Raw genomic sequence first — 25,666 nt, 5'->3', positions numbered from 1 at the left:
AGCTTCAGAACACATTCTAATAATAATAATAATAATAATAATAATAATAATAATAATAAAAGGCAGACGGGTCCCGGTCCAGACCCTGACCTGCTGTTCTGCTGCTGCAGCGTCTCAAAGTCCGGGTCGGGCTTGTTGCCGGCGGGAACGGTGACGGCGCCCTGGGTCTCGGCCCAGACGGGGGTGTTGTAGTTGTTGCAGGAGTCCTGGTCCAGGCGGTTCCGCTGGTGCTCGCAGCAGAAGCGGTAGTGGCAGGTGCCGCAGCAGTAGATGTAGCTGCCCTGGGAGCAGTTGAAGGTGCTGTCAAAGTGCCCCATCACGTCAAAGTAGCCCCTGGTTGGACAAAGACAGTCAGGACAGAAGAGACTGAGCCTCCGGATCGGTTTCCAGGAGGGACAGAAACATGGACCAAGACGGAATAAATGTGGACAGTAACGATGGAGACGTGGAGACATCTTGGCTCGTCTTCTTCTACTCCATCAATTCAGGACTGGAGATAAAAGTTCAAACTGTTTTTCCTCCTTCTTATTCTACTCATCTTTTTACATTATTTCTATGTCTCCTTCCTTTCCTCACATGTCTCCTCCTCCTCTTATCTCTTCTATCTTAGATGAATGAAGCCTAAAAAACATGGCCTCCATCTTGGTTCGTCTTCTTCTACTCTATCAATTCAGGACCAGACTATTTTTCCTCCTCTTCCTTCTTCTACTCATCTCGTTCCTCTCCTCCTTCTCATTTTAATATTTCTCCTTTTCCTCCTCATCTTCTCAATTTCCCACCTCCTCCTTATTCTACATCTCTTTCCTTCTTCTAATTCTTTCCCTTCTTTTTCTCTTCTAGATAAAAACGTAGCCTCCATCTTGGTTTGTCTTCTTCTACTCTATCAATTCAGGACCAGATAGAAAGTTCAAACTATTTTTCCTCCTCCTCCTTGTCTCTCTTCTCTATTTTTTTTTACATTATTTCTCATTCCACCTTCCTTTCTCTACATCTCTTTCTCTCCTCTCTCTTTCCTTCTTTCTATTTAGATAAAAACGTAGCCTCCATCTTGGTTCATCTTCTTCTACTCTATCAATTCAGGCCCTACCTTCCTTATTCCTCCTCCTCCTCCTTCTCTTTATGTTTTCTTCTCTTTATTATACTTCTCCTCTTTCTTGTTCTCCATTCTTCTACTTTTTCCTCCTCCTCCTCTTATCTCTCCTGTCTTAGACGAACGAATCCTAAAATGTTTCTTCTTCTTCTTCTGTTCTATTTCCATCAGACTTGATGTTTTGATGCAAACATTTTATTCAGCGTCCATGGAAACGTGGTCATTGTTCTGGTTTCTGCCAACATGTGGGTTTTTTATTTTATTTTTTGTTTTTAAATTAATTTATTTAACTCCGGGACCAGGAGAGGATTCGTTTTAAACACAGCTGTTGCCGGTGTGGGAGTAGACGAGGCCCACGGTATAAAATAACCATGTCATCCCCGCTAATGCTTCAGAAACAGAAATGAAATAGTTTACATTTCAGAAAGTGCGTCTCTTGTTATTCCGGCGTCGCTGCTGTTTGTGTTTGTGTTGGCGAAGCGCGACACCAACACGCAGCTCGTGTAGAGCTGATTACACGTTGCCTGGCAACAGCGAGACGCCTCTCAGTGCAAAATAAATAAAACAAATGAATAAATAAATAAATAACGGGAGCTTCGTGGAGATGGAAGCCAGAGCTGCAGAGAGCCGAGAATCACGATGCCTCACAGCCACAAGGGCCTGGGTTCAAGTCCCCCAGGAGACAACCCCCCAACCCCAGGGACCAGCTCAGAGACAGGTATCAGGGACACCCTCATCATACCTGTCCAGGTGAGACGGGGCCTCGTTTACCTCGTTTAAGCTGCTCACAGTCTTCGTTCCTACTGAAGAGTGTTAGGATCAGCCGTCAGAAAGAAACATGAGGAGGAACATGGTTCCTTTTCATCATGCTCTTCAGAAAAAAGTCGAAATATAATAAATTCAAACTAAAATGTCAAGAAAAAAGTTGAAATGTAATAAATTCAAACCAAAAAAAAAGTCAAAATGTCAAGAATGAAGTCAAAATATAAATTTGAGAATAAAGAGCAAATGTTAAGAAAAAAGTCGAAATGTTGAGAAAAAAGTCGAAATATAATAAATTCAAACTAAAATGTCAAGAAAAAAGTTGAAATGTAATAAATTCAAACCAAAAAAAAGTCAAAATGTCAAGAATGAAGTCGAAATATAACAAAGTCAAAATAAAAAAAATGAGAATAAAGTGCAAATGCTAAGAAAAAAGTCGAAATGTGGAGGAAAAAATGTAATAAAATGATGTGGATAATAAAAGTGGAACCTTTTCAGACTATAACAACTGTTTCTGAAGTGGTGAAACCAGACTTGAGACTCTTAATAAATCTTTTCTGGTTTAACTCACAAACACAATGTAGTTCTCAGCATCAGGACTTTGAAGAGACAAACTTGGAAGAAGTGGCCTCATTTATGTAGCTGAACTACATTCAAATGTGCTGGTTGTTAAAGTCTCAAAAGGTCGACTTTATTCTCAAAGTGCATGATGAAAAAATAAGAAATCTACCTCATTTATTTTCTCATGTGTGGCCCTAAACCTCTCCTTTAGTCCCTGGACCAGACTCTAAACATCTTCATCTATTTCTGCTGTAAAGTGATTTATTAGAGTCTGTTCTGTCGTACAGATAAATAACTTCCCGTTCAAAGATGATGCTTAGTTTTTATAGTTATTAGATCCAACTAACACCTTGTATAAATAAATAAAAAAAAAAAATGCATCTAGGTCTGAGGAGGTTCAGGTATAATCTGGTCCCGTGCATCAAACAGTAACATCCCCTTTTTAAATAAAGTTTACCTGCACACGTCCACGTCTACGAGCTGCCTGGGAGGCGGAGCCACCTGGGCGGCGCCGAGCGGCGGCTTCAGGGCGTCGGCCGTCATGTTCCTTGGCAACATGGTCTGTGGGAGGGGCTTAGGGGGGAGCTCCGCCACGTCCTCCACCTCGGCTGTTTTCAACGCCGCTTTGGCTCCTCCCCCTCCTCCTCCCCCTCCTCCTCCTCCTCGGGGGGACGGCGGCGGTTTGAAGCCGGTCAGGAGGAGCAAGGTGTTGCTGGGCTTGCCACCACCTCCACCTCCACCTTTACCTCCACCTCCACCTCCATCACCGGTCAGAGTCCTGGCGTCGCCGTCGGCAGCCCGGCGCTCCATGGCGACGGTTGCCGAGGAAACAGCGAGGCAGGAGAAAAGCAGGACGGCGAGGGATGAGCAAACCTTTAGAGATCCCATCGTTTCAAGTTCTCAAGCCACTAAGTAAAAAAATGTTAGTGTCCTTCTTCTTCTTCTTCTTCTTCTTGTTGAAAAAAAAAAACCTTCAGGAGGAAGAACTAATAATTCCCTTCTTGTTTCACACAGGTGCAAAACGTGTCCCACGGACGTGAATTTGGCATTTCCACGGGTTCACCTGTAAACATGGCCCTCTCCTGTGAGCAGCTTCTGTAAACATGGAGGTCTTTCAGAGTTTTTTAGGCCTCGTATGAACTCGCCTGCACCGACGGCCGCAGATCTCAACGCAAATCATAAAACACTATTAAGTTTGGTCTGTCGGTGATTTCAAACAGGCAGTAGGTTATATATATATATTTATATTTATATATATATGTGTTCTTCTGTAAACAAAACGAGCGAGCCGACTGTAAACTCTAAATGTAATAAAAGAAAAAGAAGTCTTATATCTGCGGGAAAGACTGAACGGACGCGGAGGCTGTAAACATTTAGCGCCGTATGTAAACCCGCGACTCGCGATGAGCTTTAACAGACGCTGGATGTGTCCGTCCTCTCCGAGTTTGGCACTTCTGTTGTCCTGCGTGGATGAATGATGTGTGAAATCATGCGTGGAGAAAAACAAACAAACAAACAAACAGAAAAATAAATAAAAGTAGAAATGTGTGTGAGTGTGTGTCTGTAAACAACAGCGCTGGCAGCTTTAGAGAGGAAGTCTGTCAATTTGGCACAAGCTGTGACGTCTTTTACATCTTGTTTTGCAATTTTTTCTCCCCCCCAAAAAAAAAAAAATAAACCAAATGAAAGGAAGAGAGTCAGTAAAGGTTAAAAATGCTGGAGTTGTTTTTTTTTTTTTAAAAGGGGAGTGATGGGTAGAGGCTTATGTGCGCTCGATGCCCTCGATGCCCGAGTGTCTCTGCTCCGAGTTGAGCTTGGCCCAGCAGAAGAGGACAAATGAGGGCTTGGGCCCGGTTCTAGCAGGGCAGCGCGGTTCTGCCCACAGAACAGACATGAAAATATCCGGATTCATCCGTCAACGCGGCAAAGGAGACGATCCGGAAAGACGCAGAAAGACGAGGGACGAGGAGGAGGAGGAGGAGCGGGAGGCGTCTTCTTCATGAAGGTTTATGGCTTCAGGTTATGTTGAGACCTCCGTCCGCGGATAAACGGGAACAGTGAGAGGGTTTAAATTGCATGTTTGTTCGGTGGAATAAAAGGAGATAATAGAGGTGGAAGAAACAGAGGAGCGACTGGAAGAAGGAGATCGGTAAAGTGTCGGCAGTGTTTCCCAGACTGAGACGTATCTCCGAGAAGCAGCAGATTTTAATAGTCGCCGTTAAAGAGCAGCGGCGGCGCCTGTCAATCAAACCGCCCCGGAGACGACGCGAAGCGTTTTTTTTTTTTTTTATCGCCGCTCGCCAAACACGAATCGATCGGCCCCGGACGATCTGATTATAAAGCACTTTGAAGCGTTAATGCACTGAGCTTCTTCGTCCCGGTGAGAAAGAAAAGACACAGTTTGAGCGTAAAGAGCAGCAAACACCGAGCGAAGACGACGGATATAAACTCTTTAAAGGAGACGTACGACGCCGTGATGGAATCTAATAGAGGCGAAGGGAAGTAAATAAAGCTGCTTTAAAGCCACTAAATGAAATGTTATGTAAGATGATTATTATTATTTTTATTTGTTTTTTTGCTTCTTCTCTTGACACAGTCAGTTTTGGCACCTGGTTTTGGTCTCGCTTGGAACAAAAAGCAAAAAAAAGTACGTTGGTTGATCCCAAAAACAGGAGTGGGAACAGTTCAGTGTTTGAGCCTGATGAAGCAGCAGAGAAGTTTCCTCTTCTGTTTCCTCCAGAGTCACATCCGCTGTTCAGGTTTCACACTAGAACAGAAGAACACAACATGTGGAGATATTTTAGGGACGTGTACAGAAACAGCTCTAAAAAACTCTGAGACCAACGTCGTGAAGACATGAAAACACAAAATGAAACATTAACATGAAGTCGTCTGGAGAATAAGTTTCACTATTTACATTCAGAGGAAATATTACAAGGCGCAGATTCACTTCTTGACTTTTAAGGCATCGTTTGTTAGTTCAAACGCTGGAAAATTTATTTTAAAAACAAAAACTAAATTTGACTCGTGTCCAGATACTACACTGATGTCAAAGAACTACTGGCAAGCTAAGAACAGCTACTATTAGCTGGGAGGCTAGGAAGAACAATAGCTCTTCTCTAGCTAATAGAAATGTTTCCGTGCCTTCCAACTAAAAGTCCCTCCTCCTAGTCTCCCAGCTAACAGTAGCTCTTCCTAGCCTCCCAGCTAATAGTAGCTCTTCCTAGCCTCCCAGCTAACGGTAGCTCTTCCTAGCCTCCCAGCTAACAGTTGCTCTTCCTAGTCTCCCAGCTAACGGTAGCTCTTCCTAGCCTCCCAGCTAACAGTAGCTCCTCCTAGCCTCCCAGCTAACAGTAGCTCTTCCTAGTCTCCCAGCTAACAGTAGCTCTTTCTAGCCTCCCAGCTAACAGTAGCTCTTTCTAGCCTCCCAGCTAACAGTAGCTCTTCCTAGCCTCCCAGCTAACAGTAGCTCTTCCTAGTCTCCCAGCTAACAGTAGCTCTTCCTAGTCTCCCAGCTAATAGTAGCTCTTCCTAGTCTCCCAGCTAATAGTAGCTCTTCCTAGCCTCCCAGCTAATAGTAGCTCTTCCTAGCCTCCCAGCTAACGGTAGCTCTTCCTAGCCTCCCAGCTAACAGTTGCTCTTCCTAGTCTCCCAGCTAACGGTAGCTCTTCCTAGCCTCCCAGCTAACAGTAGCTCTTCCTAGCCTCCCAGCTAACAGTAGCTCTTCCTAGTCTCCCAGCTAACGGTAGCTCTTCCTAGCCTCCCAGCTAACAGTAGCTCCTCCTAGCCTCCCAGCTAACAGTAGCTCTCCCTAGCCTCCCAGCTAACAGTAGCTCTTCCTAGTCTCCCAGCTAACAGTAGCTCCTCCTAGTCTCCCAGCTAACAGTAGCTCTTCCTAGCCTCCCAGCTAACAGTAGCTCTTCCTGGCCTCCCAGCTAACAGTAGTTCTTCCTAGCCTCCCAGCTAATAGTAGCTCTTTCTAGCCTCCCAACTAATAATAGCTCCTCCTAGCCTCCCAGCTAATAGTTGCTCTTCCTAGCCTCCCAGCTAACAGTAGCTCTTCCTGGCCTCCCAGCTAACAGTAGTTCTTCCTAGCCTCCCAGCTAACAGTAGCTCTTCCTAGTCTCCCAGCTAACAGTAGCTCCTCCTAGTCTCCCAGCTAACAGTAGCTCTTCCTAGCCTCCCAGCTAACAGTAGCTCTTCTTGGCCTCCCAGCTAACAGTAGTTCTTCCTAGCCTCCCAGCTAATAGTAGCTCTTTCTAGCCTCCCAACTAATAATAGCTCCTCCTAGCCTCCCAGCTAATAGTAGCTCTTCCTAGCCTCCCAGCTAACAGTAGCTCTTCCTGGCCTCCCAGCTAACAGTAGCTCTTCCTAGTCTCCCAGCTAACAGTAGCTCCTCCTAGTCTCCCAGCTAACAGTAGCTCTTCCTGGCCTCCCAGCTAACAGTAGTTCTTCCTAGCCTCCCAGCTAATAGTAGCTCTTTCTAGCCTCCCAACTAATAATAGCTCCTCCTAGCCTCCCAGCTAACAGTAGCTCTTCCTGGCCTCCCAGCTAACAGTAGTTCTTCCTAGCCTCCCAGCTAACAGTAGCTCTTCCTAGTCTCCCAGCTAACAGTAGCTCCTCCTAGTCTCCCAGCTAACAGTAGCTCTTCCTAGCCTCCCAGCTAACAGTAGCTCTTCCTGGCCTCCCAGCTAACAGTAGTTCTTCCTAGCCTCCCAGCTAATAGTAGCTCTTTCTAGCCTCCCAACTAATAATAGCTCCTCCTAGCCTCCCAGCTAATAGTAGCTCTTCCTAGCCTCCCAGCTAACAGTAGCTCTTCCTGGCCTCCCAGCTAACAGTAGTTCTTCCTAGCCTCCCAGCTAATAGTAGCTCTTTCTAGCCTCCCAACTAATAATAGCTCCTCCTAGCCTCCCAGTTAACAGTAGCTCCTCCTAGCCTCCCAGCTAATAGTAGCTCTTCCTGGCCTCCCAGCTAATAGCAGTTCTTCCTAGCCTCCCAGCTAATAGTAGCTCCTCCTAGCCTCCCAGCTAATAGCAGTTCTTCCTAGCCTCCCAGCTAATAGTAGCTCCTCCTAGCCTCCCAGCTAATAGTAGCTCCTCGTAGCCTCCCAGCTAGCTCCCAAAATGTTTTCCTCTGTTCGCATGTATTGTCTCTGAATCTCCTCCTCACTACTTCTTCTTCTCCTCCTGTTCTCCTTTCATTCCTGTCTTCCCGTTGTTTTCATGTTCTCCTCCCGTCTTCTTCCTCTTATCCCATCTTTCTTTCCTCCATTGTGTGTTTTTCTGTTCGTGCTGCTCACACATGTGTGGATTAGTCTCTGTGTCTCGCTGTGAATATTCTGTCTGAATATTAGTCGAACATGGACTGAAGCAGACGTCATGTTTAATTCATATAAACTATTCCATCTTTGTTTGTGTACAGACGATACAATCTTATCCTTTAACCAACATCTGGATAAATTTAGCCTCTGTTCACATCTGGAGCTTCATTTAAACATCACATTAAATTTATTATGTCTCATGTCTTATGCTGTTCCCCAGCATGAGCCACGTTCTGAAAGCTTGGGTTTCCTGTGTAGTTCGCGTCTGTCTGGGATGTTTTAGAAGACTCTATAAATAATATGTTTTATCATCATTAGTAATTTATACAAACTGCAGTCATCCCAAAGACAACCAACTTTTAAACCTCAGTTATTTTAAGCGCCGCATGTTACAAAACCGAAATGTGTGAGTAATGTTAGCGTGAGCGATTCAAACACTCGGCACCACATCTCTGAGCTTCACGTGGAAGGAACCCAACGACAACATGGTGCAATTAACCCAGTTAGAAGAAGAAGTTAACTCATCGGCCCTCAACAAACTAGTCCAGCTGCTTTTTACTTCAAAGTCTTTATGGACTTTCATTCTGTCATGGAGGTACAAAAACAGAATGAAAAACTTCCACTGCACTATTATCAATTTATGCAATTTTTTTTTACCAAATTTACAGAAATCCCCTCCATGTTTTTCTGAGATATCGTCCACAAGAATTGGCCAACTTGAGGAAAACAAAACAAAAACATGATGCTATGATGGAAGCATAAAGACAGAATGAATAACAGTAGTAACTTCTACCATTATATTATCAATTCATCCACAGTTGTGCCGCTTTCTGCCTAATTTAAAGAAATTCCCTCCATTATTTCGTGAGATAGTAAAACCTCAAGAACTTGACGAACAAAGCGAAAACATAAGTGACCAGAGAGGCAGGTAGAAACAACCCCAAAACATTATGCCACTGTGAAGGAATAAAAACAGAAACCTTTACTGTTGTAATACCAATTTATCCACAGTTGTGCTACTTTTTGACAAATTTAAAAAAGTTCCCTCCATGCTTTCTTGAGATATTCCTGAAATATAACCATGGCAAGAATTCACTACTTTGATGAACAACCTAAAACATGATGCTATCATTGAGGGATTAAAAACTTCTATAACATTATAATTTTTCCCATGTTACACCAATTTCAGCCAAATTTGAAGAAATTCTCACCATGATTCCCTAAAATATCACCTGTCACCTGGAAGGACGACTTAAACAAATTGAAGGTTTGACCAGATTATTAATTTTTCTATAGTTTGAACAATTTCTAACAAATTTAAAGAAATTCCCGCCATAATTTCCTGAGATATAAGTGTCACCAGAATTCACTACGTTGACGAACAACCCAAAAACACAATGCTACCACCAAGCTATAAAAACAGAAAGAAAAACTGCAGTAACTTCTACTATGATATTACCAATCCATCCCAAGTTATGCCAATTTCTACTAAATTTAAAGAAATTTCCTTCATAATTTCCTCATATATAACAAGCGCAAAAATCCACTACGTTGATGCACAACCAAAAAAACACGATGCTGCCTCCAAGGCATAAAAACAGATGGCGATTTCTGCCAAATTGCCATGGTTTCCTAAGATATCAAGTTCATACGAATGGGCCAGCTGGACAGACAACTCAAAACAAGGAGAAAGTTTTACCATATTATCAACTTATCCACAGTTGTGCCACTTTTTGCCAAATTTGAATAAATTTTAACCATAATTTCCTGAGATATTTCCTTCACAATAACCATGACAGTATGGAAGTATAACAACCCAAAAACATGACGCCCTCACAGAAACATAAACAGAAATAAAAACTTCTACTAATATTTTACCAATTTATCTCAAGTTATGTCAGTTTTTTCCAAAGAACATCCTGAACTAAATCCTCCTTTGTGAATATGTTGCTGATACAACTGGACGATCATTTTGTTGGATGCAGTTTGTGTTGCTGTTAAACTGTATTTAATTAAACAATAACTTAGCCGAGCCCAATTACTAATGTGCCACAACGACAGGTACAACCCGATATAATTCAACAGCCTCCGAAATGAAAACACAGCAGGACTAACATCTCTCTCAGTCCATAACCTTCATGCTAATAAGACTTAATGACGGATTAACGAACATATGTTCCTCGAAACGACTGAAATTAGATTCCAACTTAGATGTTTATTAAGGCTTTAAAATGAACTCGTAAAATAAAATTATTCAGCTTTGATCGCATTGGTCAGGATATTACTTTTTTCTTTTTTTTTTTTTGGGACCAAACTCATCACCTCGTGTGGAATAAATCGTTACAGCATTATGCAGTGTGGGAGTGATGAGAGTTAATGGAAGCGCCGGGCCTCCTGTAAAACTCCTCGCTCCGTGTTATCAGCTGAAAACTAGGCTGCATTAATGGATTTTTATTTTTAAAACCAGTTTTCATCCCTGTCAGGACCAAGGGCAGTGCACTGACCTTTATGGACAGAGTTCAGCCCCCGAGTCCACATTACAATACTCTAACATACTGTCACCACTGATGCTGCTGCTGCTGCTGCCCTTATGGCGCTGGCACATTTCCCAGCATGCTTCAGACAAGGCAGGAAAATGGGGGTGAATAGTGATGAGGTGAAAGACATAAAGACCATATGTGTTGACAAAACAAAAGATGCAAATAATACTAATATCTGATTTATTGTTTTTAGCTTTTAGCTTTTAGCCCCCACCCATCCCAGTTTAATCCTGAGGGACGCTTCATCCCACGCACTGGGAGGGAGGGAGTCAATGGATGGATGGAGGGATGTATTGTGGGGGGTTGGGGTGGGTCTTTGAAGCCCATGTGTTCCTGCAAGAGAAAGGCAGACAACATGGAGGCCCAAAGATAATATGGTCTACATGGAATGACACATGCATATTTATATAATAATATATCATAGTAATGTTCAAGTTCTTCCTACTTTTACACTTATAGTGCAGCCTATTTTTTTCTATTTTAAGGAAGAAAAATAATGATTTTTGATCCTGAAACATGGGAAACGCATAAATAATGATGATACTGGATTAAAAATCAACATAATAAAGAAAAGGAGTAAAGTACCACATCCATTAAGCTATATTTAAATTGCCTTTTTCCATACTTAATGTAAACACTGTCTTTATACTTTTATATTATGATGATTATTGTTTGACTGAACTGAGCGTCTGTGCTTAATTTCATTCTGCATCATGTACAAGTGTTTGTTGTTGGAATAACAATAAAGTTTTTTTTGAATCCTCTGAATATCCTCTTCAGTTCTAACGTGAATATTCAGGGATTTTTTTTTAATTAAATGATCAGCTTCAGACGTCTTCTTCTTCTTCTGTTTTAGTTGCGGACGGCTGACGTTAAAGCTGCCAAAAATTAGCAAAGAAATGGCAAAATCACGTCTGCTGTGTGGATGTTTTGTGAGGTGGTGGTGCTGGTAGATTATCATTCAATATTACCAAAAACAAAAACAACTCAGGCTCAAGGCTGCAGCCAGACAACAACAAACACTGAAACGCTGCGTTTAAAAGAAAAAGGAGAACAACAAGTTGTTGAAACAAGTTTTGGTAAAGAAGAATGAAGCCGTTGGAGACATGGAGACGTCTTGGTTCGTCTTCTTCTTCTCTATCAAAACATTGGTGGATACAGCTGATGGTTTACAGAACAAAACCAGTTCCAAACCGTCCAAAATATTCCATCGATATTTAGTTTAGTAGTTCAGTCGCCCAGATTCTAGTGTCATCTGGCATCATCCAACATCAAACTGCAGCTGTTAGCTGACGTCATGTAGTCCACACATGGACAAACTGAGCTTCTCTACACACAAAGAGGCAAAAGCTGAGTGAACTCAAACAAAGCGTCTTAAAAAGAGTAAATACACAGTGGTTTTCTTTCAAACAAGCTTTAAAAAAAAAGGCCCCAAACCAACCAACTCCATTTTTACCTGCAAAATAAAATTCAGAAAACGCCTGATCTGACAACACCAGCGACAAACTGCCTCCTTCTTTCTTCTTCTTCTATGATATTCTATGATAATTAATCCAGTATGGAGGTAGAGACCAAAACCCAAAAACTAAAGGACTGGAGAAAATAATAATGTTTAGTTTAACAAAGATGTACGAGGGAGGAATATAAATGTGCTGCAGCATGAGGCAGCGTAATCCAAAAAAAAAACAACACCAACGAAGAAGATTACAAAATAAAACCAGGATACGCAAATAAAACCTCAACAGAGTCACATAAAATATTCGAAACTCAATCTCATGAGCAGAGAAAAGTCCTAAAGTTAATACCATGACAAACATATCGTCTGTGTTTCTCTCTAATAAAACACAGCACAGTTTTAAAGCGTGCACATACACAACTACAGATATGACACATCATATAGATTAAAAAAGTGTGTTTTTAAATGGAAAAGGTTTGAGAACCACTTAGAAATGTGAGCCTAGATTATTAGCAGCATTATTATTAAGTGGAAACATCTTGATCTTCTTCTCCTGTTCTGTTTCCTGCAGATTTAACCCAAATCCAGATATAAACACGTCTCTGAGCAGATTATTCGTCCTGTATAGAAACTGTTAAAGCCAGAATCTCTGAAGAAGCACAATGCTCTGATTTCTCTGTTCCCTGTTAAAAACCCATGCATGAACTTTAAAGGTCTGAAGCTCCACTTGTTTGTCTCATGTCTAGCGACAGTTTGTTGAATTTAATTCATTTCCGAGTTTCTGCACAAGGACACAGCAGCGTCGGACTCGCTCCCCGCTCCACCTGGCCTACTTTCACATCGTAACATCCTGCCCTACTTCCCGGGGAGTCGCACTAAACACTGAAAGGCCATTTTCCCGACATCAAGGGACCAGACGAAACTTTTATTTTAGGCTGGTGTGAGCGGCAGAATGAGGAGACTGACTTCTCTGGCCCATTAAAACATGAAACCCTGCAAAAGATGTTGGGTTTTTATTCATCGTCATTTTCTGAGATAACTTTTTTTTCTGGTCCCTGATCTGATAGAATCTTTTAATATTCAGTATCCGAGTCTCAACACAATCTAAATTAAATTCCTTAGTCCGATAAATCTTTCTCTCAGTCAGAGTTAATGTAGTGTGGAGATGGGAGCTCATACCTTGTGTTCTCTACTCCAGAAATGTTCTGGTTCTTCAACGCTGCCATAAACTCCCTTGACGCTAGTCAACGAATTAGACGACAATGTTTTGACTCTGCAGGGACGTGGTTTTTGGTTTATGACGACAAAAGGTTGCACTAGCCTGAAGCCTGAATCTGAGCCAATCATTTAAAAAATAAAAATAAAAAATAAAAAGATGCTGATAAAGACATCCCCAGTCTCCACATTGTTCAATAAATCTCTGCAGCAATCCGCAAAACCCCGCCCCCAAACGACCATTGTCCAATCATACATCCTAGCAACCGTTGCTATGTAAACAAGGTCCTAAAGCTACAAGCTAAATGGCGACATCGTGACATTGACATCGAGCTAGCAAGACGCTCATATATACAAAACTGTTTATTAAAGTTATCGTTACTTTCGGGGAATATTAGTAATATTAGTGCCGAAATAAACTAACGCTGATAAACTTAATGTTAGCTAGCTAGTTAGCCAGGTCACATTAGCCAGCTAACTTTAGCTGTTGCATTGGGTCTCAGTGCTGGGAGCTCTCTCTAATGTTACGTTTCATCAGTTTACATCAAACTTGACCATAGCGTCCCAACAAGTAATTTAAATTTATTTTATTTTCGTTTTTCATGCAGCATTTTGTGAATGGACAAACTACTCCTGAGGCTGCTTGTTGTATTTGAGGTAGAAGTCACGGGTTTTCTAATATTTTGCCATTTACCGGTATCCTTTCACCTCTATAATCGTATTGACTCCTTCCTTGCATAATTTAATGTTTTCAATCTGAAAGATATCGCGCAGGATTTGCTTAAAAAGAAGAATCACCGACACTCACCGCTATACTTCTCCCCGCCATGACACCGTGTTGAAGAAACGTGACAGGCCAGCAACGGTAACTAAGGGGGGCGGGGCTAGCAACGGTAACTAAGGGGGGCGGGGCTAGCAACAGTAACTAAGGGGGCTTGTGTGAAAAGTCAATTTTCCAGTCAATTTATTTGCAAATGAAGCGAGAGTGAAGAATAAGTTGATGTAACAGGGGAAAGAAAAGTGGAAAACGTGGACGTTAAAGCAAATTAAAAAGCAGCAACATGAGCAACAACTGATTAATCAACACGGAGAGGTTACTATGTGACATGTAAATGTTATCATTGACTGCATCTGTCAGTCTATAACAGTGTGACGGCCCCCGTGATTTATTTGCTCCGTTAGTCGCGCTGCAGCCGACCCGCGAAAAACCACTTTGAATATTTCTTTTCAGAACATTATCAACTGCATAATTAGTCAAAGCGATAATTATTATTCCCTATGCGGTGGGAAGAAAAAAAAAACAAAAAAAACAAGAGGTGCAAATTTTCTCTGGGGAAGCCGCGGATGAAACATAATGTTTTGCCGACATGTATGTGCAGAGACGGGACGTTTGCCACCGAGGCCCATCTGCTGGAGGTGGTGGAGCTGCACCTCCCTCGCAGCCAAGAGGAAGGTGTCGGTCCAGCGAAGGGGCACTTTTCAGCTCGAGTCGTACACAACTCGAGGCCGGAGTGTGCGATGACTAACCTCCTGGTAAATCACTGCAGTTTCAACAGTGGCACTTTGCTCAGACGCTGGCAGGCGACAAGAAAAAAAAAGTCAACAAACAATTCGACAACAACAACTGCTGACAAGAGCGTCTCCAAGACAAGACACTAAAGTCTAACCTCCTTTCTGTCCTTTAAAGAGGACATGAAACAACAGAGCAGACCGACGTAGTACATATGTAAAACATAATACTGATTTAATCAGATGTGTTAGTTGGTTTGGTCACTATTGAAGAAGACGCAGTTTAGGCGAAAATATGTATAAGGACGAGGCAGAAATGGAGATTCTTCTATCAACTAACCCAATGGACTATGAGTTACAGCCATTGACAAAGAGGAGGAGGATGAAGGAAGGAAAACCACCTCAAAACAGAAATTAAAGTGTCAAAAAAGGACTTGTAGCTCCACTATTCTTTAACCTTCTGTTTTCTGCTCTAAATGTTTGGTCTCTTGCTCCAGTTTCTTCTTTTTTCTTTACATTTTGAAGTTCTACTTAGAACCTTCTTAACCCTCTGCGTCCAAATCACATGACCTATTTAAGGCAACATAGCGGCAAGACGCAGCGTCACTGAATCTCTGTTTTAACTTTTGTAAAAAAAGTGTTAACTTCAACCTATAAACCAGTTTTTAAATTGTGTTGAAAGGCCAAGAAAAACTAGACTTATTATAAATGATTGACGCCACTTTCCTGAATACTGATGTTATGGTCTGATGCACGGGAGAAACAGTGAAAAGCAAAACGCTAAATTTGTCCACAGGCTTTTGGAATTTAGATTTGCCTTCTAAATCACAAAAATGGTTTGTTGAACACGTTTGTGGTTTTCACAGTGAAAAATGGAACTTTTTTCCTATTCGGGTTTTATGGTTTTAGTCTGGTTTTAGGTCCAATGCGTTAATACAGTTGGTCAAAATGAAGAAAATTTAAAATGACGTTGTGGTGAAAAGAATGAAACCAAACAAGGCAACAATATAAGCCATTTTTTAAGATTAAATATCATCTCATATTAAGTCAAAAACGGCCAATTACAGTCTGGACTCCAGAGGGCAAAGATCCAACAGTGCAAAATGCAAATTCCAATTCCAGATGCTTCATTTTAAATGCATCCAGCCAACGTCAGAGGTATCAGTGGCAAATTAACAGGTTTCTCCTCACACTCGTTTACATTTGTCTTAATCCGACTTTAACTGGACAACTTAAGTCTATGTAAACACTTTACTCCAACTAATATCCGAGTTCTCCTGATCTGACTAAGATAATGCATCTGGAAACAGTTGTTTATTATATGATGTAATAGCTCAACCTGTATTAAAAGACACATATCGCCACCTAGTGTGGAGGAGGACGACATGTTCCCGTCAGTTGTTTGATTTTCTCTGTTGCATGTAAACTGGGACAAGAATTCAGAAAGTTGAGTCTTTAACTTCATAAAACTCATGTTAACATCCAGGAGCAATGCAGAACACACCAACTTTAATTAATTAATTAATCTGCTCCTCTGTCCCTGTCATTTTCTATGTATAAGTAGTTGCGCCTTCAGCGTTAAAACTACATTTAGTGTTTAATAGATTAATGTACCGGCTGTTAAACGACACACAATTCACCAGGAAAAGTTTTTTGTTTTTTTTATGTATAAGTAACAACTAGGATCATAAATAAATTCAGCAACAAAGGCAAAAACAAGAGCAGCTTCATGTCATCACGAAACATCGCGGAGGCTGTTTATCGTGCAGAAAAATATAGGACGAGCCAATTACTGTCAAAGAGAAACAGAAAATCTGGAGGACATCATAATAAATGATTTATTATTGTGACCAGTTGGAAAAAAAAGTTGAGCGTATGAGCTGCGGGCAAAACGCTGGTTGGATTAGCATCGGTTTTCAGTTTAATTACATGAATTTATTTGACCTATATTTCTGTTCACACAGAAACGAAATTCAGGATGGAGAAACTAAATAAATATAATATTATAATATATGGTTTTGGTTGTAATTAGTGTAAAAAAGCAGAGTTTTTAAAGCATTGGGTCATGGAAAGGTTTAGTGAACTCGAGGTCAGAGAAAAGGAGTTTGGGACCTAAAGCGTCTGATTGAAGTGGCTAAATCCAGCCCAACAAACTCTGTGTATGTGTAGATACATATAAAACTAATTTACATTTCATTGGGTTACTCTCATTAATTATTGTATGACCTGTTACTCAATAGATTAATTAGCTTTTAACACTGCCTGGAACCTTTTTGCACAATTTTATGCCGTTGTATGTTTTAATTAACTTTTCCATTTAGTACCATTTCATTTACGTTTATTGTTAAATCAGCTGCAAATCTCTGAGTGAGTAATCATGAATAAGATCCAGATTCACTTTATTGATCCCGGGGGAAATTACTTTTCGTTTCAGCAGCAGCTACTCAAAATGCACCAGTGTTTAGAAGAAAGAGCAATGCAGGCAATAAGAATAAGTAAGAGTAAGTTTACAATTATAGTAAAAACACGTGCATTAATGTAAAATATATATATATAGGAAATATATGTGGTATTGCACAGCGGGAAATTATTCCACAGAAATGATTGCACATAGTGAGTTCAGAGTCCAATAATATATAAGGAAATAAAGTGAACATGAGTTATTGAATAGTAGCAATAATAATGTTATGTAGGTCAGCGAACGCTCTGAAGCTAAACCTCGACCTTTTACCCTTCTGCTTCTCATATTTCTTTAATTCTGAAGCACTTGAAGGTGCAATGTTGTATGAAATGTGTCATACAAATAAAGTTTATTATTATTGTTATGTTGAACTGCATTGTTGTGGAGAAATATTCTCCACAGAAAAACATGCAGTTCCTCAAATGGCCACTAGAGGCTGGATACAAAATCGGGTCCATCACCATTGACCTCCACGTTAAAATGTTTATTTCTTAATTCATGCCTATTGTTGTCCACTTATTATAAGCAACTTTGGGCTTGTTTTTCTGTAATGTTGCGTGTATATTGGTGTTTTTTTTTTTTTTAAAGGAAGATGAGTGCGTAAAAGCGATGATATAGAATTTGTGAATTCAGGATATTAATTTGTGTGTGCAAATTTTAATGATCAGAAGTTTACTGTGTCTATTTATTTATTTTTCTTTACCCGGAACCTATTTCATCTGTTTAATATATTAAATAATGAGGTGAAGTTAGACAAGATGGCGTCCACCGGAGGCGCCGCACTGAGCTTCAAAACCCATTTTTCAGGAAACAAAGGGCTGGATTTAAAAGTACACAAACAGAAAAATCCAGATTTAAACTCCTGAACTTTAAATGAAATCATATCTGATATCAAAGAATACGACAATATTTCTAAAATCTCTAAAATAAACTGGGAACCTGGGAACTGGGTGAGGTCACAGAGGGTTCATCCATTTTTACACAAAGTCAATGGAGCTACATTTGATCAAAAAAAAAAAAAATGCTTATTTTGTTTTTGTTATTGTTCATTCATTATTAAGTAAATAAAATACCTCTATTACTGCATAATTGTACATGATGTTGCATATATTTTATATTTTATTTAGTTCTTGTTTGAATAACTACACATTCAATAAGTTTATTCATTTAACTGTATCATATTAATATAAATACATGAATATTTTCCACTATAGCACCACATCCTGTGGCCTAATGTTCACTGGTTTCAATCCCCAGACGATGAAATGAATAAGTAGTGAATCTGAGCAAGAAATCTGAGCGAGAAATGTGAAATATCTGGACAGAAAAGCTGTTTCTCTGTTTACTATTTTTAAAAATAGTTCCTCTTATTCATAAAAACTTGAGCCACGAGCTCAAGGACACTGTGCCAGACGCTCTGAAAGCGGTTTTCATTCAGAAATCCTGTCGTTTAACAACGTGAAAATGCCACCAAGAGAACCATAAGCTTCTAGTATCCACGTCGACTGATGTGGGAAAGGCCGGCCCACCGAGGGCAGCCTCATGTCGCCCATTCAAACTCTTAATAAAAAGGCAGCAAGTGGGTCGTGTCTAAAATTAAACATTTAATTTAATAATTAGGGAAATAAGTGACGCTGCTGCTGCTGCTCCCATGTTGAGCTGTGGGAAGGAAACGCGTTGGTTTCTGTTCCCTGTTAACGAGGAGACTGAGATTATTGAAATGGAAAGACCCAAAAAAACAAAAAGATCAGATAGGAAACCAGGAGTCTACTAGAAAATGTTGTAATGTTTGTCATCCTTTCTTAATGTTTGTTGAATATATGGAGGCAGATAGTATAGCACTGTAAACCCCCTCAGTCATTTCTTCCTGTTATTTATAAGTTAACACACACACGTTTACATGCACGTGAAAAAAAACAAATTATTGTCTTAATCCGACTTTAACTGGACAACTTAAGGAGACACGTTACTCCAACTAAAATCTGATTAGCTTAGCCACCAGACGCTAAGTCAGCTTTCACCTGCATGGATGGAAGTGAACCTTCAAAACATCTACGGCCAAAGTTTGTCTGGACTTTTACCTCTAAAGACGCAGACTGGTCAACCTGCAACAAGGGAGGTAACACCTGGAATTAGATTCAACATCTGACCACGCATAGCATTTTATTAAAAGACCAGAAATGTAGCGTCTTTGATAGCCAGACAGACCCCACACCATTGTTTTTATATTTTATTTTATATTGGTTCATTTAGTTGTATTTATATAATTTAAATTAATATTCTGTTCGACTGGCACGTCTCAAAATGCATCAGAAACAAAAAAGGCACCATTTCAAAAGTACCCGATAATCAGATAAAACCTTAAAGATACTCATCGCTAACCATAAGCAGCGCGCACGTTACGTACGAGATTAAAAAGCTGATCTATTATCCATCCTGTTGCTGTTTAAATGCCACATTAGATGGTTGTTTATTATATGACGTAATAGGGTTAGAATGAAACATATCGCCACCTAGTGTGGAGGAGGAGCCCATGCTCCTGTCAGTTATTCCATTTTCTCCGTTGCATGTAAACTAAGACAAGAACCGCATTCAGAAAGTTTGTTTTTGCTTTGCTGGACCTATGTTAAATAGTAAAAACAAAAGAAAAAGAACTTGCTGCAGAGCGATAACAGCTTCCAGCGTGAGTGCAGTGAATCTGTTGACCATTGTCTTTTTAGAAACACACCTACAGCATCAGGATCAGGTGGAGGAGTCTGTGAACGGTGCAGTGGTTTGTTCCTGAAGGTTTTTTTTGTGTTTTTTGTTTTTTTTTTTTGCTTTGGCTACCCACATCTCTGCCGATGAACACCTGAGACTCTCAAGCTGCCGCCGGTAAACGATCCCACGAACATCCGGCGGTGCAGCCAAGGCCGCATCCATCCCCGTTCTCCTGGTGACCACCACCACCACCACCGATCAGATTAATCACCGCTGACTCATAAAAACAGCCGTGACGGATGGCGAGGCTGCAGACGATACACCTCCTCTGCACACACACACACAGCGAGCCTCCACCGAGACATCCATAATCAAGATGAAGTCACCCATCATGCCACAAAAGAGGACTGCAATTAAAATCATTGACTGACGAGGGCCTTTTGAAACCAAAGCAAACCCAGAATGCACCGGGTTCCACTTTCCCCGCGAAACAAAGTGCCGCCTTTAATTCTCTCCGGTCCATTTTAAACCTTTGTATCGTTTTAAATGTGCTACAGAAATAAAGTTACTTGTGTTACGTCATCTCCACTATGATGCTTTGGTCATTTCCATACCATTCAACTTCAGCGTTTCCCAGAATGCCTTTCAACAGCCAGCCCCCAGAGAGTGGGCGGGAACTTTGTTGACTTCACTCAAATGTACAGTAGGCGTTTACAGGGAATAAATAAAAAATAAATAAATAAAAACAGCTTGAAAGTGTGATCGTTCAGCTTGAGATTTTCCTCAAACACACAACTGCAGGCTGCTGTGGGTGTTTTAACTCCAGTTAAATGTGTAAAATGTTCTCAAAACAAGTCTTTGATCTTACGTTTAGAGCTGAAGATGAAGTTTGTGGCTTTTCTTTAATTTCTCTCACTGAAAATGTGAGTTTTGGCCTGTTAGTAATGTTATAACACTTATTGTGACTATATGATGTCATTTTTAAAAATGTTGGTCAACCAAAACAAGCATCCTAGAAGATGCTTTTTGCCATTTCCTACCAAAATATCCTCTTTCTATCTTCTTGAATGTAAAGATGTCACAGTTCACAGTTCAAGAAACTTTTAATGGCCATATTTCAGATTTTATTTCAACTTATAACCAGAACTCTTCCAAAATCTACCTGCAGCTTAAATCATGGTAAAATGTTGGCCAACCAAAACAAGCATCCTTGGGGCATTTTTTGTTTTGTTTTGTTTTTTTTTTTTTTTTTACCATTTTCTGACCAAAAGAATGCTTCTTTGTGGATGTTGGACGTTGTGTAAAGGTGTAATTTCGTCCACTGGGCAAAAATGCAACAAATATTCTGGTTCCAGCCGATAAAATATGAAGAATTATCGTCAGCTTTTATTTCACAATTTACAGCTGTAGAAACTTTAAATTGTCATATTTAAGATGTTGTAGCAACTTAGAAGCAGAATAATCAAGGTTCTAAAAGAACAGTGAAATAAGATTCACCTGCAGCTTTAATCATTTTAAAATGTTGGCAAGCGTCTTTACTGTTTTCTGACATTTCTCGACTGATTTTTAGATGATGATTAAATTATTGGTTGCAGTTCTGTTGTTACAAAAACAAAACACTGACATCCGTCTGCAAATATCTGGATGTCGTGCAAAGTCTGCAGAATAAATTCAGATTCCAGCTTCTTAAACGTTTTTGGAAACTGAGTTTTCAAACAAATGATGCAATGAAACTGGAAATATCTGCAGATGTTCATTAATAATAATAATAGTAACGCTGTGATCACGGCTTACAAAGGCAAATGTTAAATTTTAACTTTCAATTAGTCACTTTGCTGCAGGTGTTAAGCGTCACGCCGCCGTTCTTCGTGTGGCCGGATGCAAGTGTGTGTGCACATTATGGAGGACAACGAGGGGGAAGCGCTCGCTCCTCTAACGCTTCAGTTGCCCAGTGAGGCAGGTGTAGGTGCAGCTGTGGCTAAAAACACATCCTCATTACACGGCAAATGGCCCCACAGCCACAGCAAAGTGATATCATCCACAAACATGCACCTACACACACCTACGGGCAACACATGCACACCCACAAATTCACAAGTTAGGTAAGGCTAGCCTGCAGCAGCAGCAGCAGCAGCAGCAGCTGTGCAGCCAGTTTGCAGTGTCCCTGCATTAGCATTCATGAGACAATTATGCTGGAGCTAGTCAGTGCACTCGTGTCTCTTTTTCCCCCCATCTTCATGGACACACAACCATCCCTCTTTTTTTTTTTTTTTTCCTGCAAAAGCAGCTGGGTGACTTCATGCTGCTGCTGCATTCACAGCGAGACACAAGATGGGAGGGTTTTTTTTTTGTTGCATTATGCCGAGGCGTTACAGTATTGTATGCATGATAATAATAAAAATGACTAAATAAATAAATAAATAAAAACCTGTTCACCCCATGCCTACCACACTGCAGCACAATGCAAAATGAAGGCTGCAGAAAAAAAACAAACAAAAAAATGTTTTTCCTTTTTTACGCTCCACAGAAGGGATTCTGGCTACATGGCTGCATTATTTACCCCTGAGATAAATATGTAAAAATGCGTAACAGTAAATAAATCAGGCTCGGCAATAAAGCGCAAACGTTGCAGTGCCACACATGCGCCCTAGCAGGAGGAGATGATACAAAAAAAAAAGGAAATATGCCATCTCTGACGCCTTTAAGTTCATTTTAAACCACAATTCAATTAAATAAAAAGCCTTAAATGAAAGAGACAGAGGATGATATGCGTGCAAACCGCTCGTTAACTAATCTGCACCAGATTTGAAGTTACGCATGATGTGCCACCTCAGTTCATAACCTTAATGAAGCGGATTTATTTATTTTATTATTATCATCATTACCTGATTCCTTGTATTCGCAGCGGCTCCTACTGTGGTTCCCGGGTGATGAGAGAAAACGTGTCACCTACATTTTTCATTGTAATTCCCCACGTCTGGAAAAACAAAAAAACAAAAATAATAATAATAATAAAAAAGGAAATTGATCAGCCGCAGTGGAGCCTCGTTGACTCGTTGTTCCTCCTCCGGTACAAAATAATAATAATAATAATAATATTAATTAAAGAATAACGAGAGAGGAAAAAAGACGTATAAAATCACCGCGCAGCTTTATAAAATGTTTTTTTGTTTGTCTCTTTTTTTTTGGACGTGTTTTCCGTGGCTCCGCTCTCCCTCCCTCTGCCTCCGCTCCGTGGGTAAAGAACTCATCGATTGGACTCAATATGGCACTTCCCCACGTTCACGTCCTTTAAAGAGCTGGAAGCCACCGACCAATCAGAGCGCAGCACGGTCCGCCATAGTCGCCCCTGATTGGCCGACAGGCGTTCGAAAACGTTGGCGAGCTCCCGGTACACGCGCACCTGTGACTGCTTAGCTGACAGTAAAAAAATAATGCGTGTTTACTGTTAGCTTAGCGGCTACCTAGCTTAGCAGAAATATGAAATAGTGTATTTTTTTTGCATTTAAAACGTCTGGTTTCCCGAGTAAAACTGAAATAGGTTCATAAATAAATAAATATTAATGAGTTGACCATTAATGAAGCAACATATGACCAGAAAGGATCAGTCATCCACATTGAGGGGCTGTATAGCTTAGCAAAAACATGAAATCATATATTTTTGCATTTAAAACTATATCTTAAACTGTTAATATATATCAGAAATCATCATGAAATTCCTGTTAGCTTAGCGTGTATAGCTTAGCAGAAATATGAAATGAAGTGTGTTTGTGTTTACAATGTCTGGTTTACAAGCAAAACTGGATTAAGTGCGATGACTGTTAATGAAACCACATATGACCAGAAGCGCAGTTAGCTTAGCGTATATAGCTTAGCAGAAACATGAAATCACATATTTTCGCATCGAAAATGTCTGGTTTAAAAGCAAAACTCAATTAAGATATTTTCCGTATAAAGTTGCGTTCAAAACGTCTTTTTCCAGGCATGTGCAATTTCTTAAATGAAATATTAATGTGCTGACCATTAACGCTAATATACATGTAACAGGAAATTATCATGAGATTCCTGTTAGCTTAGCATATATAGCTAAGCAGAAATATGAATTCAAATGTGTTTAAAATGTCTGGAATTAAGTATAGAAATAAATAAGTAAATATCAATGTGGTGACCCTTAATGAAGCATGACCAGAAAGGATCAGTCACCATGTTAGCTTAAGGGCTATAGCTTAGCAGAAATATGAAATCCTGTATACTATATATATTTGCATTTAAAAAGTCTGGTTAGTATAAACAGTCAGTGGTTTCCCAGCACATGCGATTTCTTAAGTTAAACATTAATGCGTGGACCATAAATGTACCGGTAATAATCAACTGTTAGCTTAAGGGCTGTATAGCTTAGCAGAAAAGTAAATCCTATTTTGTATGAAGTCATGTTCAAAATCTCTGGTAAAATAATAATACATTATCTTAAATTGAAAATATTTACGCGCTGAGAAAAACTCATCCATTATTCCTGTTAGCTTTGTGCTGTACTTAGCAGAAATACGAAGTTAGACATTTTTGCGAATAAAGTCATATTCAAAATGTTTACTTTAGGTAAACGTTTGGGACCAGTAACTGCAAAATTGGTCAGTGAAGCTGAAATGTAACTATTAATAATTAACTAGCCAGCTAAAACAGAAGTCCATCATAGACAATGTCCCTAGTTAGCATTTACAAAGTCCAAATCCATAACAATGCTAGCATAAAAAAACAACAATTTCATTCCAGAGTCAAGCGTAGAATTAACCGAACGCAGATACGACTGAGTCTAGCAAGTAGCTATGGGACACCACTGCACAGCTTTCAAGATGGCGGCGCTTTTATATTGTCTGCAATCAAGCTGCCTTGTCATCCATTTTTTATACAGTCTATGCTCAAAGCTGATATTAGTTAAACTTGGTTCCCACCCACTAAGGTTACAACACTGTGTGCTAACAACCAGGTAACTTAATGTCGTAAATGCAAAAGCATAATGAAAAAACAAGGCTGTTGGGAATATTAATGAAATATGAAGGAAGAGTCAAAAATATTAGAAACAGGAGCAAAAAATAAACACATTTTTGGGGTTTGGATGAAGTGTGGAAAATAAAAGACACATTTTATTCAGTAATTCCTGCTTTACCTGGAAACCACACGTCCCACGGTTACACATAATCATCTATTATAAATAATTGGTTTCACAAGATTAATACCAGACTAAAAATAATAATAATAAAAAAAAATAAAAAAAAGATGCACAGCCTGGCTTCTGTGAATAAATAGGAGCTTAATAGGAGTTTAGGTGGGGTTGCCCTCCTCCTCCCTCCCTCCTCGAGGAAGCTCAATGGCTGCATGATGAATGGGAGGAAGGAGGAGGGGAGGACGGAGGCTGCAGAAGCTCCAAGTGATAATGCGGTGTCATCAGTTACCTTGACAACTGCAGCCTCTACAGTCAACGTGTTAATTATGAGTTTTATTATTTATTTAATTTTTGCAGGAGGTTTTTTGGTGGGGGGGTGGGGGGGGATTAGCAGCAGAGGCTTGTTCCCTGTTTCTTGGCCCCCGGCTTCTGCAGCTCCTCCATCACTCACCAAAAAACAAGCGAGGAAAATATAATATGCAAATCTCTACAGCAGTGTTGCCCCCGAGCCCTGGCTCATATTAATCAGCATAAGGTAGTCGACGAACCCAAAGACAGGAAGGAGAACTGTGACTTTTTTTATTCTTAAAAACAACCCAAATATGAGACATGTTTGATTGGACCTGAAACAATCTACAACATAAATAATATAAAGTACATTTTCCGCTAATTTAACAAACCCCTTTGACAGGATGCGTCAGTCACCATTAACCCTCCGTCCTCACTCGGCATGACTAAGGTTGCTCTCTCTCGGGCTAACACTTTGAGAATATTTATTTATTCATGTTTGTGCAAATGAATGCTTTATTTAAGGCCTTAATGTGCCTCGGAGTTTCACTTACGCTTGAATAACTGCAGTCAGGGTTACGTGAGTAATTCAGCACAAAAAAA

The 25,666-nt window shown here is 40.2% G+C and overlaps 1 protein-coding gene across 2 annotated transcripts in view; it reads right to left on the bottom strand.

Annotated features, from left to right (window-relative positions):
• Positions 1-22,852, bottom strand: part of shisa7b (shisa family member 7) — a 40,968-nt gene extending 18,116 nt beyond the window's left edge. For both annotated transcript variants that reach the window (XM_047605772.1, XM_047605773.1), the window contains exons 1-3: positions 22,500-22,852; positions 2,871-5,180; positions 91-333 (exon numbers count right to left, since the gene is read on the bottom strand). In XM_047605772.1, coding sequence (XP_047461728.1) covers positions 91-333; positions 2,871-3,301 — 674 coding nt within the window. In that variant the 5' untranslated portion in view covers positions 3,302-5,180; positions 22,500-22,852. The remainder of the gene's footprint in view (positions 1-90; positions 334-2,870; positions 5,181-22,499) is intronic.
• Between the last annotated feature and the right edge of the window lie 2,814 nt (positions 22,853-25,666).

Source organism: Mugil cephalus, chromosome 14 (assembly GCF_022458985.1).
Source record: "Mugil cephalus isolate CIBA_MC_2020 chromosome 14, CIBA_Mcephalus_1.1, whole genome shotgun sequence".
NCBI lineage: Eukaryota > Metazoa > Chordata > Actinopteri > Mugiliformes > Mugilidae > Mugil > Mugil cephalus.
Note: the sequence above shows the minus strand (reverse complement) of the source record. Positions and strands in the feature narration are given on the sequence as shown.